The sequence below is a fragment of the Gadus morhua genome, chromosome 3, assembly GCF_902167405.1.
Source record: "Gadus morhua chromosome 3, gadMor3.0, whole genome shotgun sequence".
NCBI lineage: Eukaryota > Metazoa > Chordata > Actinopteri > Gadiformes > Gadidae > Gadus > Gadus morhua.
In genome coordinates, this window is record NC_044050.1 from 3,719,647 (window position 1) to 3,746,252 (window position 26,606).

Sequence of the window (26,606 nt, forward strand, 5' to 3'; positions counted from 1 at the left end):
TTCCTCTAACAAACAAACTGTAAACATAGGGCGCTCATATGACGTTAAGCATTTCCTGGCGCATAATGTGACGCTTCAGAACCTAAAACCCTGTTTCCCCCCGTTGACACGACAACACATAACCGCCGTTTTCAGAAATCCCCACTTTGGCCAGAGTTTTTAGAAATGATCGTTTTCTGTGACAAAAACGGCGTTTTCGTGTAAATGAGAGGCCAAACCGCATGGAAATATCTGCGTTTTCCCTTCGTGTAAACGGGGCCTGAGGGCACACTCACACTAGGCAAGTTTGCCTGTTCCGTGCTGCAGGAAGATTCAGCACGATTCCCCCCCTCCCCACTCCCTCCGCTGGTCCGTGGTCACACTGCTCCCAAAGGCCGTGGCCTGGGTATTATTGCTCCTTCATACATACGTCATCACGTCGTAATACGATAAATACGTCATCACCAAGCATCCTCGCCGCCATAACAATGGAGAACAACGCGAATGCTGTCGTCTGCCCAAATTTCAAGTAAACACTCGACTTCACTATCGCACCAACGTAAACCTGCTCGTGAACCACTTGCCGCCATTGTTTAAAATGATTGTTGTGAGAAAGAAGGGCATGGACCTATAAAGAAAGAAGGGTCGCGCAAGGACTACGTCATCCAGCTCACGTTGCGTATCCGCGCGTCATCTCATTAGCATCTGTACTTTGGCCACGGCACACCTCTCCAAAGTGTGCCGTGGCCAAGGGGCTGTTCCGTGCTGGAATACGAATGGCTTGGTCACACTTGCCAAACGTTCTAGACTTTAGTATGCAAATGAGCTCGGGCACGGGGCCGCGGCCCTAGTGCGAGTGGCCCTTTAGCAACCGAAGACGCTGGCGTTGTTGTGAAGCGCCCGTGCAAGTGAACGGAGCGTTCCACGGCATTGAGAAGAGCCGTGTCATATAGCCCATATTTACGTCCTATATCCCCCCCCCCCCCAGACAGGCATGACAAAAACATAAATAAAACATAAGATCTCCCCCCAACCAATTACTTTTTTATTAAAGGTGCTTAATAAATACATTTCTTTTGATTTCACCCCCCCCGTCATCAACTTTAAGAGACCCCCACAGAGATGGAATCATAACTCGAACCCTGCCTATAGCCTACTTCATCCTGCCCAACAATATGGGTAGGATCTAGACCAAGCTCTCCTAATCGGGTCAGCAGCTGTGCGTCAATGCCCAGCCTCTGCGTTTGAATGATAATGAATGAATGGAACGTTGCATTTTTAATGTCTACAAATATTCTAGACTAGAGAGACAATCAATGAAACCGTATGCGGAATATGCAGATAAAGTCGCCTTTTGCTGCGCCAAGTATGTTTCAAAAATCAGCACATTAGGATAAATGTAGTCGTCACACAAGCTATTTTGGATTTTTGTAATATGGAATTATTTCATGGGGGAAATGACTTGAAAAAATGTATGCACAGTGTGTTCAGGATTAGGACTGATATATATGTCAGCCTAGGCCTAATCAATTGTGTTTTTATATCTTTAGCATTCATATTATTGCAGTTTATTCTTTTCGTATGCTACTCTGCTGTTGGCCTTGATGGGGAGATATTTTAACCCTTTTTAACCCCATTTTCCTGCGAAATTCCTGCGTCTCCCCCTGCGTCATAGCCCGTTTCAGCACCTCTGTCCAAACGCTCCAAAGAAATTCACGATGGTTCGCAAGATCCAACGTGAGAATGATCGTACGAGCGTCGATCCATTGTTATCGGGAAACGAGGCCCTGATTCGACTTTGCGGAGTAAACACATGGGCTGGAGCCTATGATTTGTGGTTAACATGTGCTGAAGCCTTTGATGTGTAGTGAACATGGTCTGGAGCCTATGATGTGTAGTTAACGGGCTGGAGCCTATGATGTAGTAAACATGGGCTGGAGCCTATGATGTATCGTTAACACGGTCTGGTGCCTATGATGTTGATCTGTAGTTAACAGGCTGGAGCCTATGATGTGTAGTAAACATGGGCTGGAGCCTATTATGTGTAGTAAACATGGGCTGGAGCCTATGATGTGTAGTTAAAATGGGCTGGAACATATGATGTGTAGTTAACTTGAGCTGGAGCCTATGATGTATAGTGAACATGGGCTGTGCATGAAGCCTTTGCTTTGGCAATTATGCAGCAAATTTGAAGCATAAGGCAGTATGAAAATGATCTTAACGATTTAAAAGTTTGAATAAATGATGACCATGAAGGTAAGTTAATAAAATCCTCTTTTATTAGGCATAGCAACCTACTTCCACTTTCAATAAATGAATTAATATATTGTAACCAGAAAATCAACGACTCAAAATGAAAAGGAACGACGACTTTACAAAAAGAAAAACACTGGACCCTCTTCTCCCATTAAGTCGTCAACAGGGAGAAACTGTTTAAAAAAGGCAAGGAATGATAGATGTTCAGGTCGTCTTGGGCGGACCTAGCTTGTGGTAGATTTGCCAGGAGATTTTTCCATCTTCTTGGGCTGTAAATATTTCTGAAAGACAGAAAAAAAAAAGGGAGGTTAATCTTTGCACTGAACCCTCCCTTCAACTAACATGAACTGGTTTTATAAATTCACATAATGTATTGATATTAATTTTACATATTTAACTGTATGAATTAATGTTGATGTTCCACCTGCAGGCTTTCATAATGTTTCAGTGTCTTGCAGTGGCTGATTTGTGCCTCCTGGCTTCCGGTGAAGAAACGGTTGCACACTTTGCAGAAGAATCCGGTCTTTGGAACCAGGAACTCCAAACCTGAAAATCATTGAGAAAGTCGGGCATTAGACAGTTTACATAAATTTCTAAAAACGAATAACACTAGTAATTACCAATCAAAATTCTGTAAAACAATGCCCAAAATATTGCCTAATAAAATACATATCTTTAAAAAGTGTTTCATTTTTGTGTAAGGCTTTGATCCATCTTGCTAAGACTCATGAAGTCATTGAACTGGTTTGGACCAGTCCAAAGTGAGGCCATAACACCACCGGTTTAAATACCTGTATATACAGTACGTCCACCGAATACAAAGCATGTATTTATATATAGAGATCTCCACTGAACGCCCGGACTCTGGTCGGCCGCAGTGTGAGGATACCGACGAGAACCACGGCTCTTACCAACAGGACTGCTGGGGTCAAAGGGCATAAGGGCGTCGTCTCCAGGAGAGCTCTTCCTGCTCACCACATCGCTCTTCTCTAGGTCCTCCGAGCCCTGCTCCTTCACTGAAATGGTATATGTTCTGTTAGAGATGGCTCCATAATCTACATAATAATCATTCTGGGACTATTACGGATCTATTATTTATGTGGCAGACCAGTCACTCTATGTGCCCTTTGGTTAGCATAATATTTGACGTTCTAGCTGATTTGCAGTGACCTGAAAATAAATTGAAATTCAACCTGGACCAAATTTCAGACGTTCTCTCGGATTACAGCTGCAGTGTTCGCTTAATACTGGTCTGATTACAAAAAGTGATTCAAGGTTGAAAAATCGTCCAGTTTTACTTTAATTCCCATCTCCGTCTTGCCGGAAATGTAGCTCTGCCACGGCTATTTTAGCACCTACTGTGTTTTAACCATCAATTCTATAATGTGGGAATTATTCCATTAAGCTAGAAGATGGTCAATTTAAATCCTTAACGTGATCACATGCCCACAACGTACAAATCCACATTACTGATCCGCCCATGTTCATCTTACGCTCAGTGATTGGCTTACTCAGGGTAAAAGTGTTCACTCTTAGAGCAGATCAGACGTACCTTCCCCTGCATCAGAGGGCAGCACGTCCTCCCCCCCCTCGCTCCCGGTCTGGCCCCCTGGCTCCCCTGGAACTATGGGCTCCACCTCCTCCTTCACCTGAGTGGGGTCCGAACAGGGGTCCACCTTCTCTTCTTCTTCTGGGGTGTCTCCTGGCGAACGGCCGCCAGGGGAGGAGGGCTTTGACCAAACACTGGGGTCGTCGCCCGCTATGACCATGGTGCATGCTGGGAAAGAATGGACCACAGAAATGGAATGGGACCTGCTCTCCTCCACTATTGAGACAATGGGAACAAGAATAGAAAAGTGGAATGTTTACAGTGGTCATTTATATCCTCTACGCATGTTCATAAACATTTTTAACGAAGCTATTTAAATTTTACCGTTGGCCGGATAATGTATTTAAGCAGCAATGGTTTAACCTTTGGGTGTGAAGGAGGCAATCCCACAAAACAGATTCAATACCTTTAAGTTTTCATAGTTGATTGACGCTGGAATTATTGGCTTTCCAATGTGCATGTCAACAAACTGAATCTTAGATTTGGGACCGATTACCTGACCCTTACTGCAGTGCATGAAATTCTTTATGGATGGTAAGGTACCATACTGACTCTAGGGGTGATGAAGAGTACACATCAAGGCATCACTTGAATCAAGATGAGCTAGTACGTACCCAATACTGGTGTGGTTCCTGCTGGTTTGATTGTGGCCTCTGCCTCCGAGGGGGACACCTTCTGGCCCGGGGGGTTGTGGACCCGGGGCGGGGACTCGTCTGAGGGGCTTGGGGCTTTGAGTGGATCAGGGAGGACCTGGGAGGCCGGGTCCCCCTGCTGAGGATCTGAGTCCACTGGGTCCCCAGGCTGGGAGTCAGGCCCCGGGGGCGGGTCTCCAGCAGCCATGCCCTCCTCTAAGGCGCTGAGTGACGCTGTGGCCTATGCAGAGAACAGGAAAAAACAATCGTGATCCCTTCTGAAGCTTATAATTTTTGTAGTTATTCCTAAAGAAACCTCACTCATTGTGGTTGTGACCTCAAAGCGCTGCATACCTGCGTTTCCTCCTGTGAGGCAGTTGCAGCCGCGTCTCCTGACGCTGCAGCGCTGGTGACCTCCTCCACGACCCCCGTGTCTGCCTCCATGAGCTCGGGGAGAGAGGAGACGTCTGGGAGGTCCGCCACGTCCCCCACCTCGTCCACCGTCACAAAGTTGTCCAGGTCAAACGGGAAGCAGTCCATCTCCTCCTCCTCGTCCACAACCTCCGGTTAACACAGGGAACAGAGGACTGAAGTTTGCACTTCAACATGTGGTCGTTTCATGAGGCCAGGACAAGAGAACACAGCAATGCAGAACATCACTGATTATGGAGCCATCACTTCTGTCCACAAGTGTGGACAGAAGTCCACACTTGTGTGATTGGGATCATTACTTTAAGAATGAAAAAACTTTCTACATAACATGCCAAAGTTATCTGAGGGCATAATGTATGAAGATACTTGTTTATGAAGAGGCTGCTGTGGTGACTTATATCCGGTGTCCTCAAGCGCACTGACTCTGAGCAGGCCGTGTATCTTCCTCACCTTGTTTGCCTTCTCAGCCATACTCCTCTCGGGGCCATCCCTCCTGGAGCTCAGCCGACTGCCCTCCGATATCCCGGAGGACTTGGAGCCGGAGGAGCCCTCCCGCTGGGTTCTGGATCCCTCATAGCGCTCTCTGTCCCTCCTCTCTCTTTCGTCCTCCCCCCTCCAGCCCAGGTCCCGGTCCCTCTTCCTCCTCTCCTCTCTCTCCCAGTCCCGAACCCGCTCCCGGTCTCTGCGGTCTCTCCTCTCCCTGTCCCGCCGGGCCTCCCTCTCCAAGTCCTTCTCCTGCCTCTTTCTCCCCTCCTCTCGGCTTCGCTCCTTCTTCTCCGGCGGCCCGCCTGCAGATTTCTTCTTTTGGGGGGTCTGTGGTTTTCTGGCGGCGGCGGTGTTGGAGGGGGGGACTGCTGCCTCCAGCTGGCCCTGCCGGCTCAGGCTCCTTGTCCTGCATTCCTCCAGCAGTGCCTCCACCATCGCTGGGGTGACCTGAAGGAAATGTTCAAGATGTGATTCGCAGACACAAGACATTAAGCAAAACAGAAAGAATGATTAACTCGCGTTGGAAGTAGGCCTGTCGCGATATGCAATAAATCAATTAATTGCGCGATAAATTAAAATGAGCGTTAATTTTTTGCCGGCCACAATAATTTCCATTCGCACTCTTTTTTTTTTTTTACATCATTGCTTTATTGGCCTAATCTGAGAAGAAATCTATGCCATAAACAGAAATATTATAGGCCTTTTTTACACGGGTCTTCTCAATGCCGTGGAACGCTCCGTTCTACTATTAGACTATTTCTCTGCTGATCAACACTACGAATGCTGCTAACGAATAAATTGTAAAAAGACACACCATGTGAAGGGATTTTTTCGTTTTGGCAAGTAGCCGTGTAATAAGCGGGATTATGTATAGAACGTCGCCGGTCATTATCGAAAATAAGCCCCTTCAGGGCGAAGCAAGACACCTCCGCTGCGCGTCGGTCGCCTGTTCGCCCTGTTCAGGGCTTATTTTCCCGATAATGACCGGCGTTCTATACATTATATATACATTATATATATTTAGCAGGGTAGGCCTAAGGTAACAAATGTCGGGTTGAAATCGGGCTTGGGCTCATAATTACAGGGCACAACGAGTAAACCCCCTCGTCACGTGTGAGTCACTTGTTGCATGGTCTGTGTGGGAGGCAGAGCCCTTGCGTTACACGTGTTTATTATTTTTTGAAGCGCAATCGTGTTTACATCCTTTTTATTTAGTGTGTCAATTTTATTCGTTGTTTTTGGTTGTGTTTGGTTTTTATTCAAGAGCGTTTTTTGTTAAAATAGACAGTCCATTTTATTTATTGTTTTTGGTTGTTTTGTTAATTTATTCTGGATATTTTAAATGTCTTCCAGACGTCCAGTTCCAGTGTTCTTTAAAAATAAAAGTTTATTGATCTTCGAAAGGGTATACTTTCATTATTATGCCATTATCATTATATTAGTTGAAAAACTGCAATATTATCGCTTATCGCAATAATTTCTGGGGCAATTAATCGCCCAGAAAAATTTGTTATTGTGACTGGCCTAGTTGGAAGTACCATTTTATCTTTATAGGAAAAGCCCGAGTGACTTCTTCAGACATGGCCTTTTTAGGAATGATTGAAGTACCTTGGGCAGTTCAGGAGTCACGCCCTCTGCAGCATCAGTGTGAGGTGTCTTGGTCTTCTTTCCAAGGGGAGGAACCACCGACCCCTGTGGTTCCAATGTATCCTGCTTCTCAACTGCAGCGTTTGGTTCCAATGCATCCTGCTTCTCCACTGCAGCGATTGGTTCTACTGCAGTCTTCTGTTCCACTGAACCCTGGAGTTCCACTGCAGTCTTCGGTTCCACTGCAGCTTGAGGTTCATCTGCAGCCCGAGGTTCCACTGCAGCCTGAGGTTCCACTGCAGCCTGAGGTTCCACTGCAGCCTGAGGTTCCACTGCAGCCTGAGGTTCCACTGCAGCCTGAGGTTCCACTGCAGCCTGAGGTTCCACTGCAGCCTGAGGTTCCACTGCAGCCTGAGGTTCCACTGCAGTCATCGGTTCAACTGCAGTCATCGGTTCCTCTGCAGTCATCGGTTCCTCTGCAGCCTTGATTTGCTCTGTCTTGGGTTGACGGTCCTGGGTGCATGCAGGCTCTGGTACTTGACCCTTGCCCTCAGCTTTGCCCGTCTTGGTCTCTGCTTTTCTGTCCGCGTTTTCCCTGACAGCTGCTGGCTTCTTTTGGCTCTTGTCACCGTTGGCAGGCGAAGACTTTTGAGATGCATAACAAAACATCAGACAGGTCCGATTGGAATAGAAAGGTTGGCTTTGTGCACAGACAAAGTCTCAATCTCACTTAGGGATAGGGGCAAGTCAAACCATAAGAACTGCAGAACCACAGCTAGACTACTTAATGTCTGACAGACGTACCTTGGTCACATGGAGATCGGCGGAGGTCTTCAGTTTGGGGTCGGCCTCGCGGGTAAACAACAGGACCTTGTTCTGGGCGACGCCAGGGAACCTCTGGAAGCGTCTGAAAATATAAAACGCCATCTGTGGCGTCTCCATCTCGCAGATGGTCTGGCATTTAAGATGTTTGGGGAGGAGAGTTGGAAAATATTAACAAACATAACAACGAAATGCCTCAGGTAATTAATCAAATGTTAAAACTACTGTGGATAAAGTTTAAGAGCTATTATTTGGTTGCAAGAATATCAGTTTGTGTTCACATTTCCTGCCTCTGTATGAGACTGTTTTGATTTTAGACCCCTTAAGGGTGTTTATAACCAGCCAGGACATCTCTTCACTGATTGGTTCAGGGAATCGATCAAGCCTATCAATCACTCTTTGGCACCTTTGCACAACTACAAGTCCTACCTACTCCCCGGTTAAGTTATTATAAATTAAGAGAGGTATACAATAATAGTGTCTTACCATGCGGTTCTCAAGCACTAGAAAGTTCCGTAACGTTCCAAGTCGCCGGACCAGTTGGATAACCTCATCGGGGCCCGAGGGCGTGTTTGGTACATTGGTGATCACCAGCACATTCTTCCATCCCGTGGGGCAGGGCGCCTCCCCAAGGGAACCAGGCACCGCATCATCCTCCTTGTAGAGAAGGGATCAAGGACAAGATGTTGGTGTCAAGCAGAAAACCGAACGCACTAGCATCTGCACTAAATCTCTACTCCACACCATCATCCTGTACACACTTTCTAGGCTTCGAGACTCACACAAATGGAACACAGGAATATGTGAGGACAGGGATTCAAACTCACCTCTGTGTTCTCTGGTGACCTCTTCTTCAACAGATTGTACAAGGCCACCTGTACAACGTTAAGAATGTGATTAAAATCGCTCAGTTTGGTGGGAAAAACATTTATAGAACAAAAATATTTTATTAACAAAGTACTATCATGTAGCATTACATGATCTCGATAGAATATTGTGGTAAGTTCAAAGGTGCAGTAGGTAAGTTATAATGGAGTGCAGATGTAAAATGCAAGGTCTCCACTACAACAATGTGGTTAAGAGTGTTAAACACAACGTTTAGCCAGAAATGTTTTCTTCCCATCAACATAACGCTAGCCTTGTATTTAAGACAGCAGATTAGCTTGTAAAGCAAACCTCTGGGGGCGACTGGGGGTGGTTTGTATTCTGTTTGACTGATATAGTCGAGTCAAGTACAGCCTCCTAGTCTCAATGCCCCTTACTCTGATGTCCTTCAACCGCAAATACACTTAGCTTGACTGAACTTTAAGAAACAAAATCGAATGCCAAAGATTGATGATTGAAAGAGGATTCGGAAAGAGGAGGACACGAGAGAGGAGGAGGGTACACTAGAGGGGGCAGAGGCAGGACCAAGAGCAGGGAGGAAAACACTTACAGGGGTTTTGAGGGTACAGGGCAGCCTGAGGCTGACCATCTCCAGCCGAGATCCCTCCATCTGGACCGGGGTCACGGTGTGAACCTTCACCATCTCTTCTGCGGAGGCCACATCCGGCAGCCACAGCAGCGCCTGGCACAACCACACACAAGGGCTCCACGGTTATAGCAAGCGCCATCCATCACCGTCTGTTCGGAGGCTCATGAGGAACATTAGTCTGGCTATCACCAGACCAAGCTCAATCATATATTGCACGTTGGTCTGGGGAAGCTGCCGTCATTTCCTTCAGCACAAGAGGCTTGATCAACGGGCCTAGTTCAACTGACTCTGTACGCGATTGGCTGCTTGCCGTCGCTTCCCTGTCTTCAGTGCCCATAGCGCGCCAAGGGGAACAGCCAGCTTGGTGATTGGCTCCCGCAAAAATGTATCGGCAGAAAGAAATGTATTGCTCTTCTCCAGACCCTTGTAAAGGGCGAACTCAAATCGCCGGGAGAATGGGCGGGGCTACCCAGTCTAGGGGAACATCACACTAGCTTGTAGTTCCTCTAATGGCCTTGATGTGGCGTGCGGCATTTGGTGGCAAAATGAACCGTTGCATACTTTGTCAAAGGGAAGAAACGGGAGGGAACTATTCTGTGACAGAGCCAGTTGCAGATCTAGAATTTAACATGGGGTGGCAAAAAAATGCTGGAGTTCTTTGAAGGGGAACAAAAAAAACAAATAAGGGGGTTGTGTAGAAGCAAAATGGTTCTACACACCATGAGCGAGCGTTTCACTTTTGGCTAATAATGGACGTGCTGTTATTGCTGATGCTCAATCGCCTTTAGCATGCATTCAATTAATAAAGAAATTAATTTTATGTTGAATTGGTTGATTTAAACTTTACCAGGGGACACTGACATTATTTTCAGGGGTGCCCACACTTTTTCTTCTTGGAGTTACATTCAAAATGACCAGGTCAAAATGATCTAAATAGATACAAAAATGCTTAACATTTTATTTATCTCTACTGAGTACATACTCTGATGACTTGCACCGACTGGAGTCAGCAAGGGTTGCATGGTCCGTACTAGGGCTGGGCGATATGACGATATATATCGTGGGATGATATAAAAATGTCTATCGTTTCATATTATCCTCTATCGTTTATATCGTCTTGTCGCAAATCTCACTCTTTACGTTAATATTTTACGTCATCTGGACGACGCTTTACATTCTTCCACACACATGAACGCAACACAAACAATCATGGAGGAGAGTGAACGTGACAATTCTGAATAGGAGAAGGACTCCCACTACCAGCCAAGACAAAGTGAGCTCGTACCTAAAAGACGGGCTACGAAATAGGCCTTTCCATGTGGTCATTTTATATAAACTACCGTAATTTTCGGACTATAAGACGCGCCTTTTTCCCCATTTTTCAATTCTGCGGCTTATATAATGGTGCGGCAGAGGACAGCTGATTTGGAACGGAACAACAGCTGTTCGCTTTCACGGGGAAAAACTAAGGAACTTCAACCTACTTAAGCTATTAAATCTTCAACAAAATATGCAGATACTGTCAAAATCGGTTCCAGGGAGAACGTAGGGATTATTTATGTTGTTTTTGATGGTTTTTTTCCTGAAACGAGTATTCGAATATTCCCTTGGAAAAACCAATGAGTATTCGAAGCCTGAAAAATGGCATTCGGGCCAGCCCTAATGGTAATTAAACATTAAAACACCTGTGGTTTATAGTCCAGTGCGGCTTATATTTGTACACATCATTCAATTTAGCTGCTGCGGATTATACTCCAGTGCGCCTTATAGTGCGGAAAATATTTATTTATTCAGTGAATTTACAGAAAATGTGCTATATCTTGATATATATCGTTATCGGGATATGAATGACCTATATCGGGATATGATATTTTGGTCATATCGCCCAGCCCTAGTCCGTACAGTAGCTGCTTATAGCTAGTCTCAAGCTTCCAAATGACCATCAGTTATGGTGGAATGGTTTTGCCCTTAATAATCTTTATGTGGGAAAAGGCTGACATCATAAATAGGTCGAGCCAAATAATACAGTCAATGTGGTAGCATATTGCCCTGGACTTCAGCTCAATATCAGCTTGTACTATCAAAATCCTCCTGCACTGCAGACATGTTAAGGTGAAACAGTGCTGCAATTTTGATTCGAGTAAAATCAACCTCAACACTTTCCGTAAATGGATAGCACATATATATAGCATCGGCTGAAGCAAAGCAGTCTTGAAACTGTTTGTCAAAGTCTGACAGTCAATTTTCGTCAATCAAGTGGTGTCATGTCATAGGGATGATAATTTTTGTTACATTTTTTTTATTTTTTTTCGTAATGTCGCGCAATATACCTGCACTACCTTTACGATCGACCGGTACTGGGCATCCCTGCTTTTTGATAAACAGGACAGGCGAGTCGTTTCACTCTTTGCTGGGCTGTGTTGCAGCAGTGAATGGGGCAGGGTTTAAGATTATCTACAATTATACAACGATGGTTCACTTATTGTTTGTTTCATTGCTTTGAGAGGCTTGAGGACAGTTTTTTTAAGGACACAAAAGGTAGGGAGGCCGTTGGGGAGGCAAGGCTCTATAGTGGGGGAGGCCCCCCCCTTGGCCCCCAGTAGCTCCGCCCCTGGACAGAGACAATTTATTTTTGGGCCGTTCGGTTAGGACCTCATCACCAAGTTCATCCTCGTGTTGAGCATTTTGAGAGGTCCTGGTTGGCAAATGTATTGATAAAAACATTTAAGAATTTTAACAACAATTTCACAATTCATTTCTTATATAAAAACGTTTTTATAAACATTATCTAAACGCCCTCAATGTCGCACTGCTCCTAATATGGAGAGTTTCCATTGCTGATTGGCGAACCAGTCACCAAATGGCAGAAACTTCAACAAACCTCAGTCATGCACGGACGCAACATCCATATATTTGTCTGATATTATTCATAGATGCTGTGCCCAGCGGAAGCCAGAGTCAGGCGAGCCATCGCCATGTTTCACACCACAGCGTTTTGGGCGAGCAAGCCTCTCAGGACACCCACCTTTTGGCAGCCTCTCGCGATGACAACGTCTGATGGGGTACCGAAGGGCTTGGCCAGGGCGACGAGGTCTGCCTTGGTCCACTCAGAGTCAGGGAGTCCTTGGATCAATACCATGCCCTTCTGGAGGCGAAACCAGACATTGGGAAAAGAAGCTTGTTTATAAGTGAATGCACCAAAAGGATACCATGGATATCCATCCATAACATTTGCATCAATTGCTTTAATTGAAAATGGAAGAGTTGGCTAATTTACAAAGAGGCCGATAAAACAATGAATCAATAACTCAATTTTCCACTAAAACTGAATGCTGATCAGGTAATGGTCATGATGTAGTGCCTACCTCTTTGAAAGCCTTCTGTGGAGCTTTGCCTGTTGGAGCAAAAAATAATAAATTAGAATGTACTATTTAGAAGTATGATCACAAATGCTTAAAATACAAAGTGATTGTTGAGTAAAACACGCATCACTTTATAGACCTTTGGTATCCTCAACAGGTTGCTGTACAATTGCCGTTTACTAAAATGTGGAGAGAAAAAACGAACTAGATCAACGTCCTAATTCTGAAAACCCCCTATTTGCTATGTCGAGTTGGAGGTCGTTCTGGATGAGCGATTCTTCAGAAGGCAACGACAACAATTGGCCCGTTGGACGCAGGCAGTGAACGGGCTCAGAACAGGCCCCACATGGACCAAAGGAAGTGCAGTTGTTCGGACACCGGAGGAAGCTCATTGTGGAGCGGTTTCGATTGGCCCCTCTGGACCAAGTGGCATGCAAAAGCTCCAGGGCCCTCTTTCCACGCAGGGTTACAACTGACAGTGGTGCAGCATCCAGTGTGGGTTCCTCTTGAGGGACCTCTTTATGCACAGGCATTGCACTAGTTAAACACAATGACATTTTACCTTTGCCACTGACAGCAGGTTTCTTGGGTTCACGGCTGGGCTTTCTGTGAGGAGAGAATGTTAACCTTTACCATCAGACAGCAGTGCAGAGAACATGCGAGTTGCGATGAAACGGTAGACACAACGTACCCTTTGAGGTCAGGGGCTGCTGGCGCCACCACGGGTTTCTAAAGATGAAAAAGAAATTAATATTTTGTGTTCTGGGATAATAAAACTCCCCATGCTTTATTTTGTCTCATGAAAGGGTAACCATTCATAACTCCAGCAAAAGGAAGAAATATGGACAGCATGGAATACAGGCTAGACAATTGTTGGTAGTCATGGCATGTCATAGTCCCTGTGACACGCTCGCTTTCTATACCTTGGCTAGGGTGGCGGTGACCGCCTGCTGCCTGATGCTGAGGGTGGTGCAGTCCACCAGCGCCTGGGCCTCCTCCGCTTTCACCATGTACACCGACGCCTGGATGGTGGTGGGTGTAGGGAGAAGAGGAGGGAGGGAGGGAAAGATGAGATGCAAAAATAGATCGTCCATGGTGTCAAGTATTGAGAGGAGTAGTGCAGAACACATTTAAAAATATGCCAGAGACTTCAGAGAAAACAAAGCAACTGATTTTGGTTGAATAGGAGCAATGTTGTCATGGCTACGGGTTTTCTTTGAGAGCTCACCCAGTTCAGTATCTTTCTATCTGTGTAGCATGTTTACTGGTTTAGTGGAGCTCAACCAGTTCAGTACCTTTCTTTCGGACATGGCCCTGCTCCTCTCCTCAGGAGGGGCCAACAGGTTGATGGTGTTCTTGCCGAATGTCCCCACCAGATCCGCCACCTCCTGCAGGGTGGCGTCCACAGGGAGGCCGGCCAGGTGGACAAGATGTCCCTGAGCCCCGGAGCCCTGCGGGGGCCAGTTGGTCCCCCTCTTCTTCTTCTTAGCTGGGGGACCTTTGGTTGCCTGAGAAGTCAGAGTGAGCCCTACAGATTAGATTTCTAATCAGAATAGATCTATTCCTATCATGCAATCCGAATTTACTGTATATATGGTATTTACAAAAGTGGTAAGCGCACGTTCGTATGTCTCTCGCGCAAAAACGTTATTTTAGTCTGGACTTGTATGATATATGCAAGGGATAATGTTGTAAATATCGCCGGTCATTACTGGGAAAATAAGCCCCGAAATTTGCGTCGGGGTCCGGTTCGGTCCGATCCTTCGCCCTGAAGGGTATTATTATTTTCGATAATGACCGGCGACGTTCTATACATTATCCCACTTACTACACGACCTCTTGCCAAAACGAAACAATATCTTCACACGGTGTGTCTTTTTACAATTACCATTCGTAGTGTTGATCAGCAGAGAAATAGTCTGCCAAAGACGTTGACGTCGCTTAGCAACTGGACACATTGGGGTTGATAAGTTACCGGTCAAGTGTTAATAAAGACGTGAATCAGGCAAAAATCCACATTCCTCGACAGCAGTCAAGTTCAGTGTGCATAAAAGTACAGACGGGCAAATTGAAAACAACTGCAGCTCTAAGGTAAAAAGTAGCCGCACCAACCCAAACCAATTTGAATAAGTGTATACATGTTGATTATAGGGGACTATAAATCGACTAAAATCGGGACCACCTATTCCGCATGGAATTGTATTCCGATCAGAGAATTGTATTCCGATTGAGGCGTATATATGATAATTTTTTATTGTGTCCAAGTAAACGCGGCTCATGACGGGCTGTTTTCAAATATAACTAATATCTAAAAAAAAAAAACCCAGGCGCAATCTCATCTATGAGAAGTTTGCTTAGTGGCCTATAAGGAAGGCGCTGCAACGAGACGCGACACGGGATGGATCGTCACTTAATTTAAACAATGTCTATATTCTTTAATTAGATTGGTTAAACCGCCACCCGGCCAAATTTAATGAAAATATGCCAACCATGCTATCTATCTATAACTGACTGTCATTTCCAGGACTGGACCGATGGGGGAAAAAACGCGTGCTGTGGTTGATCTTGATTATGATTGGGGGTCGTGGAATGCGAGTCATTTGGCCAAAGATTTTCCATTGTGAAGATAGCAAACTTGTTTCTCGCTCATTATACTGTCGGTTATTATACAGTCTATGGTTGGTTGGTCGGTCGGTCCCCCCCCTAAAAAAAACTTTTCGGATCTACACGATTCATGTTAGTGGCCTATTTTGAGATAAAAACTGTAAATTTCGCCGTAAGGTGACTAGATTGTAGGTATGGCCTTAATATAGTGCACTTCAGCATAGAGAAACCGAATGCATCATGGATCTATGCAGGCACTCGGTCTGTAACAATACAGGCATTATTCTAGACAACTTCATGATGATGACTTTACATTAGACATTGGTAAGAAATGTTTACATTTAGCAGATACTTTTATCCAAAGCGGCCTTCAAGTGAGGCTGACAACAATTAATTCCAACAATCACAATTGAAGTAGATAGATACTCAAAACTAAAGTGATGGTCAATCCTAGTTAAAAAAAACAGCTGGACTGGGTGTTGGGACTCAGAAATACAAGACGAAAACATTACAGAATGTATTTGTTTTGTTCTCCCATATGAGAGGGCTTTCCAACACCTTCCTAATGTCTATGGTTCAACAACGTGTCTATGGTTCAACAACGTGTCCGTGGCTCAACAAAGTGTGTTCTAGAGACTACTAGTGCTAGATCATCACCAATCACAACCAATCTGCTCATGAGATGTTCCCAAAAATGCAGAGCAAAGAGTGGGAGACAGAGACTAACCGGGTCCGTCACCTTTGACCCGACCGGCCTGGGCTTCAGCTTGGTCCCCGTCTTCCCCGGCCCGTGGGCGATGCCCCGTGGGGCTGCAGCCTTGGAGCGCAAGCCCTGCTTGGAGCGCGGGTCGGCGTACGTGCGCTTCAGACCATGGCGAGACGAGCTTCCTGTGGATACACGTCGGCTTAATCAGAAAAAAAACCGATTTGCACTCGCTGTCCCCAAGACGATGATGGAGAGGCTGCCGGGGAGCAGCACCGGTAGAGCAAGGCACAAACCAGGAAACACTTTCAATATAAGGATACATAGGGTCGACGACTGAACCCCTTCATGACAGGCAGCAGGGATGATAAGAGCACAACAGCCCCCAGCCCGGCGACACCAACAGTGCTAGTTGTGAGCTTTGGGCTCATAGAGCATGAGACTCTGTACCTGGGGACCCGGAGGACCTCCTGTCCGGCCGGTTGCCCCCCGCATGGTGGCCCGGGCTGGGGCTGTTGGACTGGGAGCGGCGGCGGTGGTGGTGGTCGTAATGGAAGTTATCACCTTGGAGAGCAGACGCGGGACAGGGATCAGAAAGGGCTGTTCATTCAAGTGGATTCAAAAGTCCCTATGCACATATTAAAACCTTCTGATAATATGGCAATTTATATCAAACTAGAAAATGCATTTCCTGCAGTAAATGCGGTCAGTGCTGTAGTACAAAGTGAGGTTGAAAATATTTTTTAATAAACCCACATTGATTAAGAGATAAAGAAACGTTAAATGGCTTGAATCAAGTGAAGAATTTGAACAAAAGTTCAAAAGTCTAAATGTAGTAAACAATGTAAACATGCACACCATTTAAGAAAATGTAAATGGTTGGAAACAAATAAAGTGACAGCTGAATGAAAACCGTGAAGAATTGCTAAAAATGAAGAATCTGAAAGGTCAAATGTATTGCCATGCACTGCTGGGTGGGTGTGTGTGTGTGTGTGTGTGTGTGTGTGTGTGTGTGTGTGTGTGTGTGTGTGTGTGTGTGTGTGTGTGTGTGTGTGTGTGTGTGTGTGTGTGTGTGTGTCTTTACAACAGGTGCTTTCCTACCTGAGTGGCGCTGATGGCTGTGGGGGCGGGGGGCAGGGTAGGGCTTGGCGTGGGGACGGTGGCGAAGGGGCCCCGGTCTGTGTTTACTGGGGGATGGGCTGGGGGACCAGGAGAGGGAGCGGGAGCTGGTGTGGCCTCTGGCCGGCCATGGGCTCCGACTTCCATCGTGGTCCTTCCTGAAACCATATCATGGATCAAGGATTACAGTAGACAAGGTGAAAAGACAAAGATAAAACAAAACATGTCCTTTTAAAATACTAAAAACATAGGGGAACTGACCGTGGTCTTTCAGGTTTCAAATCAGGGTACCTAGAGATAAACACACCCGTTAGACAAGGTGGAGTTAAGCTGGTAAGGAAATATAAGATCAGATTTAAATTGACAACAAGAACTGTAAGTGGCTAGTTGTTACAGCTTCTGTAAATGCAGCAACTGCCGCAAACTGAAATAAATGTGCACCTAACTAAATTAAACCTTGTCAACATCCGTTCTAACAAATTGAAACATTTAAAAAATGCAATAGGAAAAAAAGATGACAAAAACCAATGTCCTTTCAAATGTACTTTTTTCCAAATAGCTATTGATCGCAAATGTCTGGAGCACTGAAGTCCCGTGGAAGCAGCCATGTGATAACGGCATAATGGCGGCTCAGCGTGGGTTGGAGCTGCCCCTGCATTCAAAGTGGTCTTTCATTTCATGGATTCCTGCCTAACTCTAGTTTAAATATGGAACACATTTGGTTGATTTCTGCTCAATCACTTTCTATATTCTTTATTATTATTATTGATAATAAAAATGAGTACAATGGTTGGTCTGTAAAAGCAGACGGAAACTGCACTGATATTTGCCAGACGTTTTGGTAGTGGTTTGGTGTTGATCCCTCAAAAACTGTATGAGGAGATACTTGAAAATGAGGCGGAAGAATACTAAAAAGGTTCCGACAGAGAATAGAAAGTGTTGCTTGCTTAGCAACCTTATTATAAAAGATCAAGACTGAATAACAATAGTGTTGCTTGCTTTGCAACCAAACTAATAACATCCCATTTTACAGATAGAGTACCCAAAGACAATCTGAAAGTCTCAGTGGCTGGCAAACGCAAAGACCATCAGCAAACAAATGCCAAAACAACATTTCTGTTTCGAGTTCCAGATTTTTCTTTGCCAAGGACATTCAGTTTACAGCCTGATGCGGACATAGAAAAAACCTCACTTGTTGCGAAGGTCTCTACAGGCGGCGGTGTGGTTCACTGTATTGACATGGTCTGTCCAATCCTGCAGTGAAGAGAGAGCACAATACTGTTAGGACACAAAGATATAAACCCCAACCAAGAGAAGAGATGGCCATACTGCCATACCTAACAAAAATGCATTCTTCCCAGGAGAGGTAGCTTGCATCACATGATATCTCAATCGCGTGACATTCAATTACATTTTTTTACTTTATTCCTTGAAGATTTGGTCCCGATTTACCTCATACCAGAAACAGAATGCCATTCATGTAAAGTGCAGTACAGTGCTTCCAGTCTGAATTGTGCTTCTTATGGATATACAATATTATGGCTATACAACTGCTTCCAGCACAACAAAAGCCTATTATGTTACACAGAAAGGCAATCTTCCGAACATCTTGAAGTTTGCCATGTACGTTGGTTTAAAGGAGCAGTTAGAAATAGTTTCTATGCTTGGAAAACATGAAAATTAGGGAGACTGGATGAAATCAATAGGATTTGTATGTTGTAGATCGCTGACCACATGACTCTGGGGAATATACAACTGTGGCAGTAAAAAAAAAAAATAATTAAAAAAATCTTTAAGAAGAGGTGTGACTATTTTACTGCATCGCCTGATATTTCAAATACAGCAACATGTATCAAATAAAAGACGCACGACTTTAATATTCAGAATGATTTAAATCCATAGCCAGGTGTGAAAGTATGTATTGATGTTGAAACAGGTGTAACCAGTTGTTTGTGTCAACCTCATATCATAGCCATATACACATTCTCAAATTACCAATGACCAGGAAATATGGCAGTGTACTCGCAAACAGACAATATAGCGAATTATTTCAGTGGTCATGATGATTCAGTGTTCATGACTTTCCTAAACATCATACATATCTTGGATATAGGTCACATTTGCCTCCATTTCTCTTCATTATGTAGATACTGCTTACCTATGATATTGTCATTTGTGTTGACTACATAAGCAAATCTATAGCAAGCAAAGCAAGCTGAAGATAAACTCGCAATTGTTGTCATAGGTATGCAAGCAATTTGGAGAAGCCAGCTTGAGTAAGATAGATTTTGTAGCTAACCTAGCAATAGGTCTGCCTAGCCTTGCGCTAGACGCCTTGTGCAATGAGGGCACAGGCCAGTTGGGCCTAGGTCAGCGGTGAGGTAGGGAAACAGACAGCTAAGCCATTCAATCATTCCAGTCGGGGAGAATGAAATGATTGGATGGGTTTTTAAAAGGCCTGCAACAGCCAGTTACTGGAACAATTGTTTCAGAGTATTTTAATTACTGATAGCCGTCAGGTTAGATGTAAAAAAAAAAAAAAGTCATTTAAAATGAATTCCAACACTACCTTTGAGTAAGCCCATCTAAAGTAGGCCGTAACTGTCTCAGAATACTACTTTATACCTCAAGAGGCGATTGCTGGCACTCAAGCGTGGAGCCCGCCCCGCAGCCCAACTTGAGGGGAAGAGGCTGTGCTGCCCAGAGGGCGTATCATCTCAGCTCTCACAATAGGGTTGGCTACCAAAACCTTCTGTTTATATGCTGCCCGCTATTTTGTGGAGGTTGGCCAAACCATTACACAATGCATCTTAAGGCATAGGGCCTGGTTTATCTATAGCGCCTTTGAATTACCAAGAAAACTTTTCCTTTGTTCCCTGCATGAAGCATTCGGGGGCATCTTTTGTAATTGAAATAGTCTTTAAGCCAAAACCACAAAACTCATCTAAAGTAATAAACCAGGAGCTGTAAAAACTAGAGGTTTGCTTTCCAAAGAGACAAGAACATAAACATCAGCAACATTTTAAATAGCCGCGTTATTTTAAGCCCCACGGTGCCACAAATAGACGAGGATTCCACCTGGGTGGGTTAATTGGACCAATTGACTGACCTTGATCTTAAAACATCAAATGCTCAGTCCCTGGGAAAAGACAGATTCTCTCTTTGTATAGGAGGAATAAAATTCCAAGTGAAAAAAAAAGGCTGTTGTTGAAAGAAAATATTGAGGGGGAAATATCGATGTACAAAAGACAAAAACATTGGTGCTTTTTAAGGACCTTTTGATCACTGAAGCAGTACCCGTTACATAAGAATTCAATTCCAATAGCTCCGTTAGCGGAGTAACAACACAACTCCTGCCACAATGATGGTGGTGGCGAAAGTGCATCATCAATTTGATCATCTACAAAAAAAGCCTTGCCAGTGATGCAAATGGGAAGTTATGTCTGGCCATATACTATACTGGTGAACTTTAGATAAAAAACCATACCATTGGATTAAAGAAGAACAAATAAATTATTATATTTGGTGCTTTTGGGAAAAAAAGCCTTCATAGTCAAAATAATCAACCGGCCCCTACAGAGCCCAGGTGGACATTGAGATGATGTCATGGTGGCACTTACCTCGGCCCGATCACACTGTGCGTTGCACAGGGAACAGGTATGAGGATAGACCTTTGGTGGCTCTGCTGAGAAATCACATATCATGGTGGGAGCCGGTAATCTCTTGGTGCTGCTGCTCTGTGGTTTGGACGAGGATGCAGAGGAGGAGGGTTGTCTGGACGACAACTTCTCGCTGATGGTTTCAGACGTCGGCCTCGGTTCGGCTCCGTCCCGCCGGTAATCACGATCCGGACGGAGATATTTGGATGCAAACTCTCTCGCGGGGGACCTTTTGGCCTTGCGGTTCTCGCTGCTTGGACGTCGGTAGTCCAGATCTCCGTGCTTGTTTGACTCAGCTGCAGGTTCCAAACGCACGTGACGCCGCTCATGCGTTTCTGATTTGTGTTTGGTCGTGGCGGGCTGCGGCGGTGGTGGCGCCGAGTAAACCATCTTCACAGTTCTCTCGTTGGACAACTGCTCACGCTTGAAGGTTTCTCTGCCACCGCCCTCTTCAGTCGCACGACTCGCATGGCCATAGTCAATGACCTGGCCCGCTGTCTGGGTCACCCTGAGGAGGCTGGAGACGCTGGCGGATGCTGAGTGTCCCATCCTCACGGGCGAGGAGCGGGAGGCTGGCGGCGGCATGCCTTGAGTGCTGCGTGACTTGTTGATTTGGATGTCCCGGAGAATGAATGGTAAAGTGTCCGGGGTCAGCTGATCATCGGGATAGTGACTCAGCACCTCAAGGTCCTCATTGGACAGTCCAAAGCTAGCCAGGATGCTTCCTGCACTCTCTGGGGTGTATAACCCCTGCATGTCCAGACCACCACTTCCACCTCTGCCACCATTGCCTCCACTCTGAGAGCCTGGTGCCTGAGGAGAGGGAGAACCAGAGGCACTCCAGCTCTGCATGTTCTGGGGCTGCTGCCCCCCAGGGAGCTGGTGTCTCTGCTGCTGCTGTGCACCAGGAAGCTGGTGTCTCTGAGCTTGGTGGGTGGAAGCAGTTGACGAACCGGAAAACAGTTTACTGGGTGGTGGGTATCTTGACCAGTCCACCGCTTGCGGGTGGCCTGGCTGATTATCAGGGGGGAACCCCACTGGGCTGTTGGTGTAGCCACTGGGCTCAGATGAACCCTGGTTTTGGTGTGGGTTTGGTTGGTTCATATGGTCCATGAGACGGTGGTCCATGTCCCTTGAGCCCCTGATGGCTAGGGCTGACTCCAGCTCATCGGGCAGCTGTGTCGGAGGAGGAAACTGAAAACCCAACACCTGGGACAGAATATCAGTGGCCGAGCGACCCTGCTGCTGCTGAACGGGTTGTTGTTGAGACGGGCGTGTTGGTCTGTTAGTAAAAGCTTGCGGCGGCCCTTGTTGCTGGGACTGATGGTGATACATGGCTCTTGACTGATACTGCAGAGGGTTTGTGTAGTTTGTGTTTCCGGATGATGCGTTTAGCCCGACACCAGACAGTTGTGGTATATTAATTATACGATTAAGGAGGGCTGGGTGAGGCGGTTGTGTTGATAACTTGTTGCCGTGATGACACTGGTTGGCAGATGTTATTGTCGCAAGAACCTTGAGCTGATTCAAAGTAATTTGGGCCTGAGCCTCTATTTGAGCCAATCGGAGGGCTGTGACCAAGGCAGCACTGGCAACAGGTCCATAAAGTAAATGGGTCCGTCTGTTTATGCTGTGAGCACCAACGTTTCCACTCCGGAACGACCGGAGGGAAGGAACGAACTCCGAACGACTGTCTGTGAGCACGGCAAGGCTGGGAGGTGGAGAGCAGAAATAGAATGTTATAGGAGAAAACCTATTTACATTACAAAATACTTCTAGGCGTCGCTCCTTTTTCCAGACAAAGATTTAGGATGATGTTCCAGAAGTCTGATGTCCAACACATTTTTCTTTCAAGATGGGGAAAGCAAAGGTATGTTATGCAACACTTGTGAATCACTGAGAAGCATTTACAATTCCCCTCAGCCAAGTTTGGTTTTGCTTTAAATGCTATGCTTCCAAGGCACAAACTTGTTAGATTACCAGCAAAAAGCCCAAATAATTTCTAATCAACCACGCAACTTGTTAAATAGAATTCAATGATTTAAATGCAAATCATCATTAAATGCATATCATGTAAAGTTTAACACACGCATCAAGATGGAACCAAACCTCCCACTCACCATCCATCGAACAGATTCAGAGCTAAAAATAATAATCTTTTGGTTTTGTCGACAGCCAATCAGCCTGTATAACTGCTGGTAAACTTGAATAAATTCCAGAAAGGAAAGGCCACACAATTGAAACAAATTATGTGGTTGGCTCAACATATGGAGAACTGGGTTGATAATCTTAGAAAGCAGCATGCAGAACTACGAGCGCTAGGAAGACGTATACATAAAACAATAAACAATGTCAAATTCATTGAAATAATTATCCCGAATATTGCCTTTTAATGCTTCTGTACCAGATGGAAACGTATTGAAAAGGTTAGCCCGGAGAGAGGTTTGTCATGCAAAAGGGTTGAGGTTGTTAGAGAATGCTACTCATGACAACATGAGAGATAGGGTGAAGTGAAGATAGAGGCATGCTGCGGTTACACACTTGGTGTTTGAGTTAAGCTACAGTCGAGATATTTACAAATTAAAACCCTTGAATGGGCATCTCGGTTATAACCCATCAGGCCTGCGTGTAGCTAACCTGCTGCTGGTGTTTCGAACTGGCATATTGAAACACACTAGCTAAACATCTGAATCGACCCGTTCAAACGTCTGCTGTAAACACAGAGGCGGTCTGTGCAAGCAACATTATATATGATGCTAGCATAGCAGCTAGCTCGTTTCAGAGTACGCCATTTTACTGTCACGGGGCGTTGCGCGGACACAACATACACATAATCTACTTAATGTCAACGTTTGGTCCATTTTAGGGTTTCAGAAAACTACCTTTCATCTAGTATCTTCGACGGGTCTCTTTATTATCATCACGAAATAAGGTTCCCCTCAGAAGGCCTGCAAGCAGGCGGCGGTCCTGTTGAGTCTGGCGACGGCGATTCAAGGCTGATGAGTCGAGTTGGAGCGCCGGAAACACAGACCACGCTAAGAGATAAACGAGACCGAGTATTCGTTCTTCACTGGCCTAAGCCTACCCTATGACCTGAAATGGCCTTATTCAAATAGATGAATAAGGGATAATATGAATTATTATATATGATATTAAATGCTATATATATATATATATATATATATATATATATATATATATATATATATATATATATATATATATATATATATATATATATATATATATATATATATATATATATATATATATGTAGCATTTAATATCATATATAAATGTGTATATATATATATGTAGCATTTAATATCATATATAAATGTGTATATATATATATATATATATATATATATATATATATATAGCATTTAATATCATATATAAATGTATATATATATATATATATATATATATATATATATATATATATATATATGCATTGAGAAAGACAGTAATAAAAGATCTTTGGTCAGATGGTTATAAGAAGAGAGACTCGCAGTGAATTCAACCCGGTCCACTTGACATCGGGTAGGTGCATGACAGTGGTACCGTAAAACTTCAAAAGCCCAGGATTTTATTTGTTTCAACCACTGAACTTTAGAACAAAACTCTTGCTCAGCCAAGATGCGAAATACTATGAAATAACAGACGAGAGACCCGCAGTGAATTCAACCCAGTCCACTTGACATCGGGTATTCTTCGTTTGCAACTGACGTCACAGCTAATTAAAATACGTAACCACACCGGAAGTCGGCCATCTTGGTAGGAAAGCAATCACAACATTGCGCCCACTTGTTTCAGTCACGTTAGTGGAGGTCATTCAATCGCAAAGCGCGTATCTAACCTCAATTGTTTCGATATTATATTATTTTGTTTGGCTAATAATGCCTACCAGTTGTGCTGTGCACGGCTGTGCGAATAATTTCATACGGGAGAATGGGAATTGCAGTTTTTTAAGGATTCCAAAAGTGTTCACAACTCAAGGTGAGCGGACACGTGAGTTGACCGAGGAGCGACTTGGATTTCGAACATCCACCGGGGCGACATGGCACAAATAAATCTCGCCAACACTCGTATTTTTGGTAATCACTTCATAACTGGTAAGTTTTGGGGCTCAATCAATTTGTGAGAGAGTTTTTGCGCCTGCAGTTCTAAGTTTATTTTTACCAGGAAACCTATAACCCGTAATCTACGCTCTGTAAAAGGGCCTGATCCTCGCTAAAATCAGACTTTTTCAGCTTGTAGGGATCGAAACCTAACAGGTTAACCTTCTGCTGGTATCTTCCCCTGGCGGGACCGCTTAAATTTGAGAAATATTCCGACCTTTGTATCGCACTATTGTGTTCGCTGCTAGAAGACGCCTGTGTTATTGCTTGTGTTTTCCTACCAAGATGGCCGCCGTCGTGACGTAAGCACTTTTTACGTCATTTTGATGACGTGGTTGCAAACGAAGAATAGGGCTGCAGTGCACACTATATCTCATTTTTATCGCGCTGACGATATTGGCGTCCCACGATGACACGTAGTGTTCTCGCGATATTTTTGCGATATTTTTTTTAAATAATTAATTCGCAAAAAAAACAAAAACAAAAAAGAAACGAGCCCCGCCCATGCAGTATACGCTCTACCTCCGCTGCAAAGCAAACCAAGCGCTCCCTTTACACCTGTCTGCGACTGCGTGAGTCCATCCTGCACACAGCGGCGTGAAGCCTGAAAAGGGGGGGGGGGGGGGGGGCATGGCCACGCTGAGCACAGTGTGTGGCTCCTACCACTAGGGGTGGTAGAAATTTGAAAGATTTTTTTTTCAATGAATAATCGTGGTAAATATCTTGATCAAAATAATCGTGATAATCATTTTGGCATTATCTGTGAAGCCCCGTGCATGACAGTGGTTTATTTGTTTCATCACTGAACTTTCGAACAAAACTCTTGCTCAGCAAAGATGGGAAATACTATCAAATGTATTATTTGAACCAGTACAAATATTACCGTACAATACTTGTTTATCAGGCAATCGATAACACCTGCATGCACACACACGGAGTGGTAAACGGGATAGTTGGAAGAATTCCCTGTGGGTCGTTGATTACTGCGGGATAACAATATTGCGTTTATAAAAGTTCCTTGCAGCGCCGTCTGGCAGCCTGATCTGTGCAACCGCAACCTCTCACTCACTCAACACGTACAATCTGACAACGTCGCAACCAATTCGATTTAGTCTAGATCAGAGTAACTGGGCGCCCCCTCCCGAGTGGTACAGCCCAGTGATACAGCCCCTGATGACAACATTGAACTCTCGTGCAGGCTCGAACAGAGTGACACACACGCACGATGGCATCCAGTTGTCATACAATTCATGCAGACTGGCTTTGAACGGCTGATTCCATGGATGTACTTTGCGTGTGCTGGGATTAACGGCCGATGTTGAGAGCTTAAATAAATGGACTATCATTTGTTGCAAAATGTTGCACATTTTATTCTCGATGTATAGCGCATCATGTCTATATTGCTGTTTAGCGCTGCTCTAGTTTGCACAGATTCAGGAGATCCGCAGTGAATTCAACCCGGTCCACTTGACATCGGGTAGGTGCATGACAGTGTTTATTTGGCTATTTATTTATTGTAGCGCTGGGGTTAATTTTGTTGTTTTGTTGTACGACTGCTATTGGTTGATGTGTTCCCATCATGCTTTGCGGTGCGGAAGTTAGGGGAGGAGTTAAAAAGACGTTGAGCTTTGTTGTGGTTACGGGGTGCTGGTTGAGCTTAGATGTGGTTACGGGGTGCTCGTTGAGCTTTTACGGTGAACTCAGGATTTTTCAATAAAGTCCATGAAAGAATATAGCACGCCTCTGCTTTTGATATTC

General features: G+C 44.8%; 1 protein-coding gene across 4 annotated transcripts; it reads right to left on the reverse strand.

Annotated features, from left to right (window-relative positions):
• Nucleotides 1-2,236: 2,236 nt before the first annotated feature.
• On the reverse strand, nt 2,237-23,755 carry LOC115540233 (zinc finger protein 638). Of its 4 annotated transcripts, none has more exons than XM_030351353.1 (25): nt 23,607-23,755; nt 20,686-22,435; nt 18,258-18,319; nt 17,327-17,356; nt 17,048-17,223; nt 16,397-16,510; nt 15,983-16,131; nt 13,935-14,147; nt 13,563-13,661; nt 13,331-13,368; nt 13,202-13,245; nt 12,643-12,671; nt 12,303-12,422; nt 9,239-9,370; nt 8,631-8,678; nt 8,290-8,460; nt 7,786-7,935; nt 7,003-7,626; nt 5,359-5,841; nt 4,831-5,037; nt 4,459-4,717; nt 3,788-4,060; nt 3,147-3,251; nt 2,660-2,781; nt 2,237-2,516 (listed from the first exon to the last, which is right to left on the reverse strand). In XM_030351353.1, the coding sequence occupies exons 2-25, from the start codon at nt 22,057-22,059 to the stop codon at nt 2,460-2,462; spliced, it is 5,079 nt and encodes a 1,692-aa protein (XP_030207213.1). In that variant the 5' UTR covers nt 22,060-22,435; nt 23,607-23,755; the 3' UTR covers nt 2,237-2,459. The 4 variants fall into 4 exon arrangements, with proteins under 4 accessions (XP_030207213.1, XP_030207212.1, XP_030207210.1 ...); XM_030351352.1 differs by having other exon boundaries at nt 12,303-12,419; nt 15,971-16,131; XM_030351350.1 differs by having other exon boundaries at nt 15,971-16,131; nt 23,607-23,754.
• Between the last annotated feature and the right edge of the window lie 2,851 nt (nt 23,756-26,606).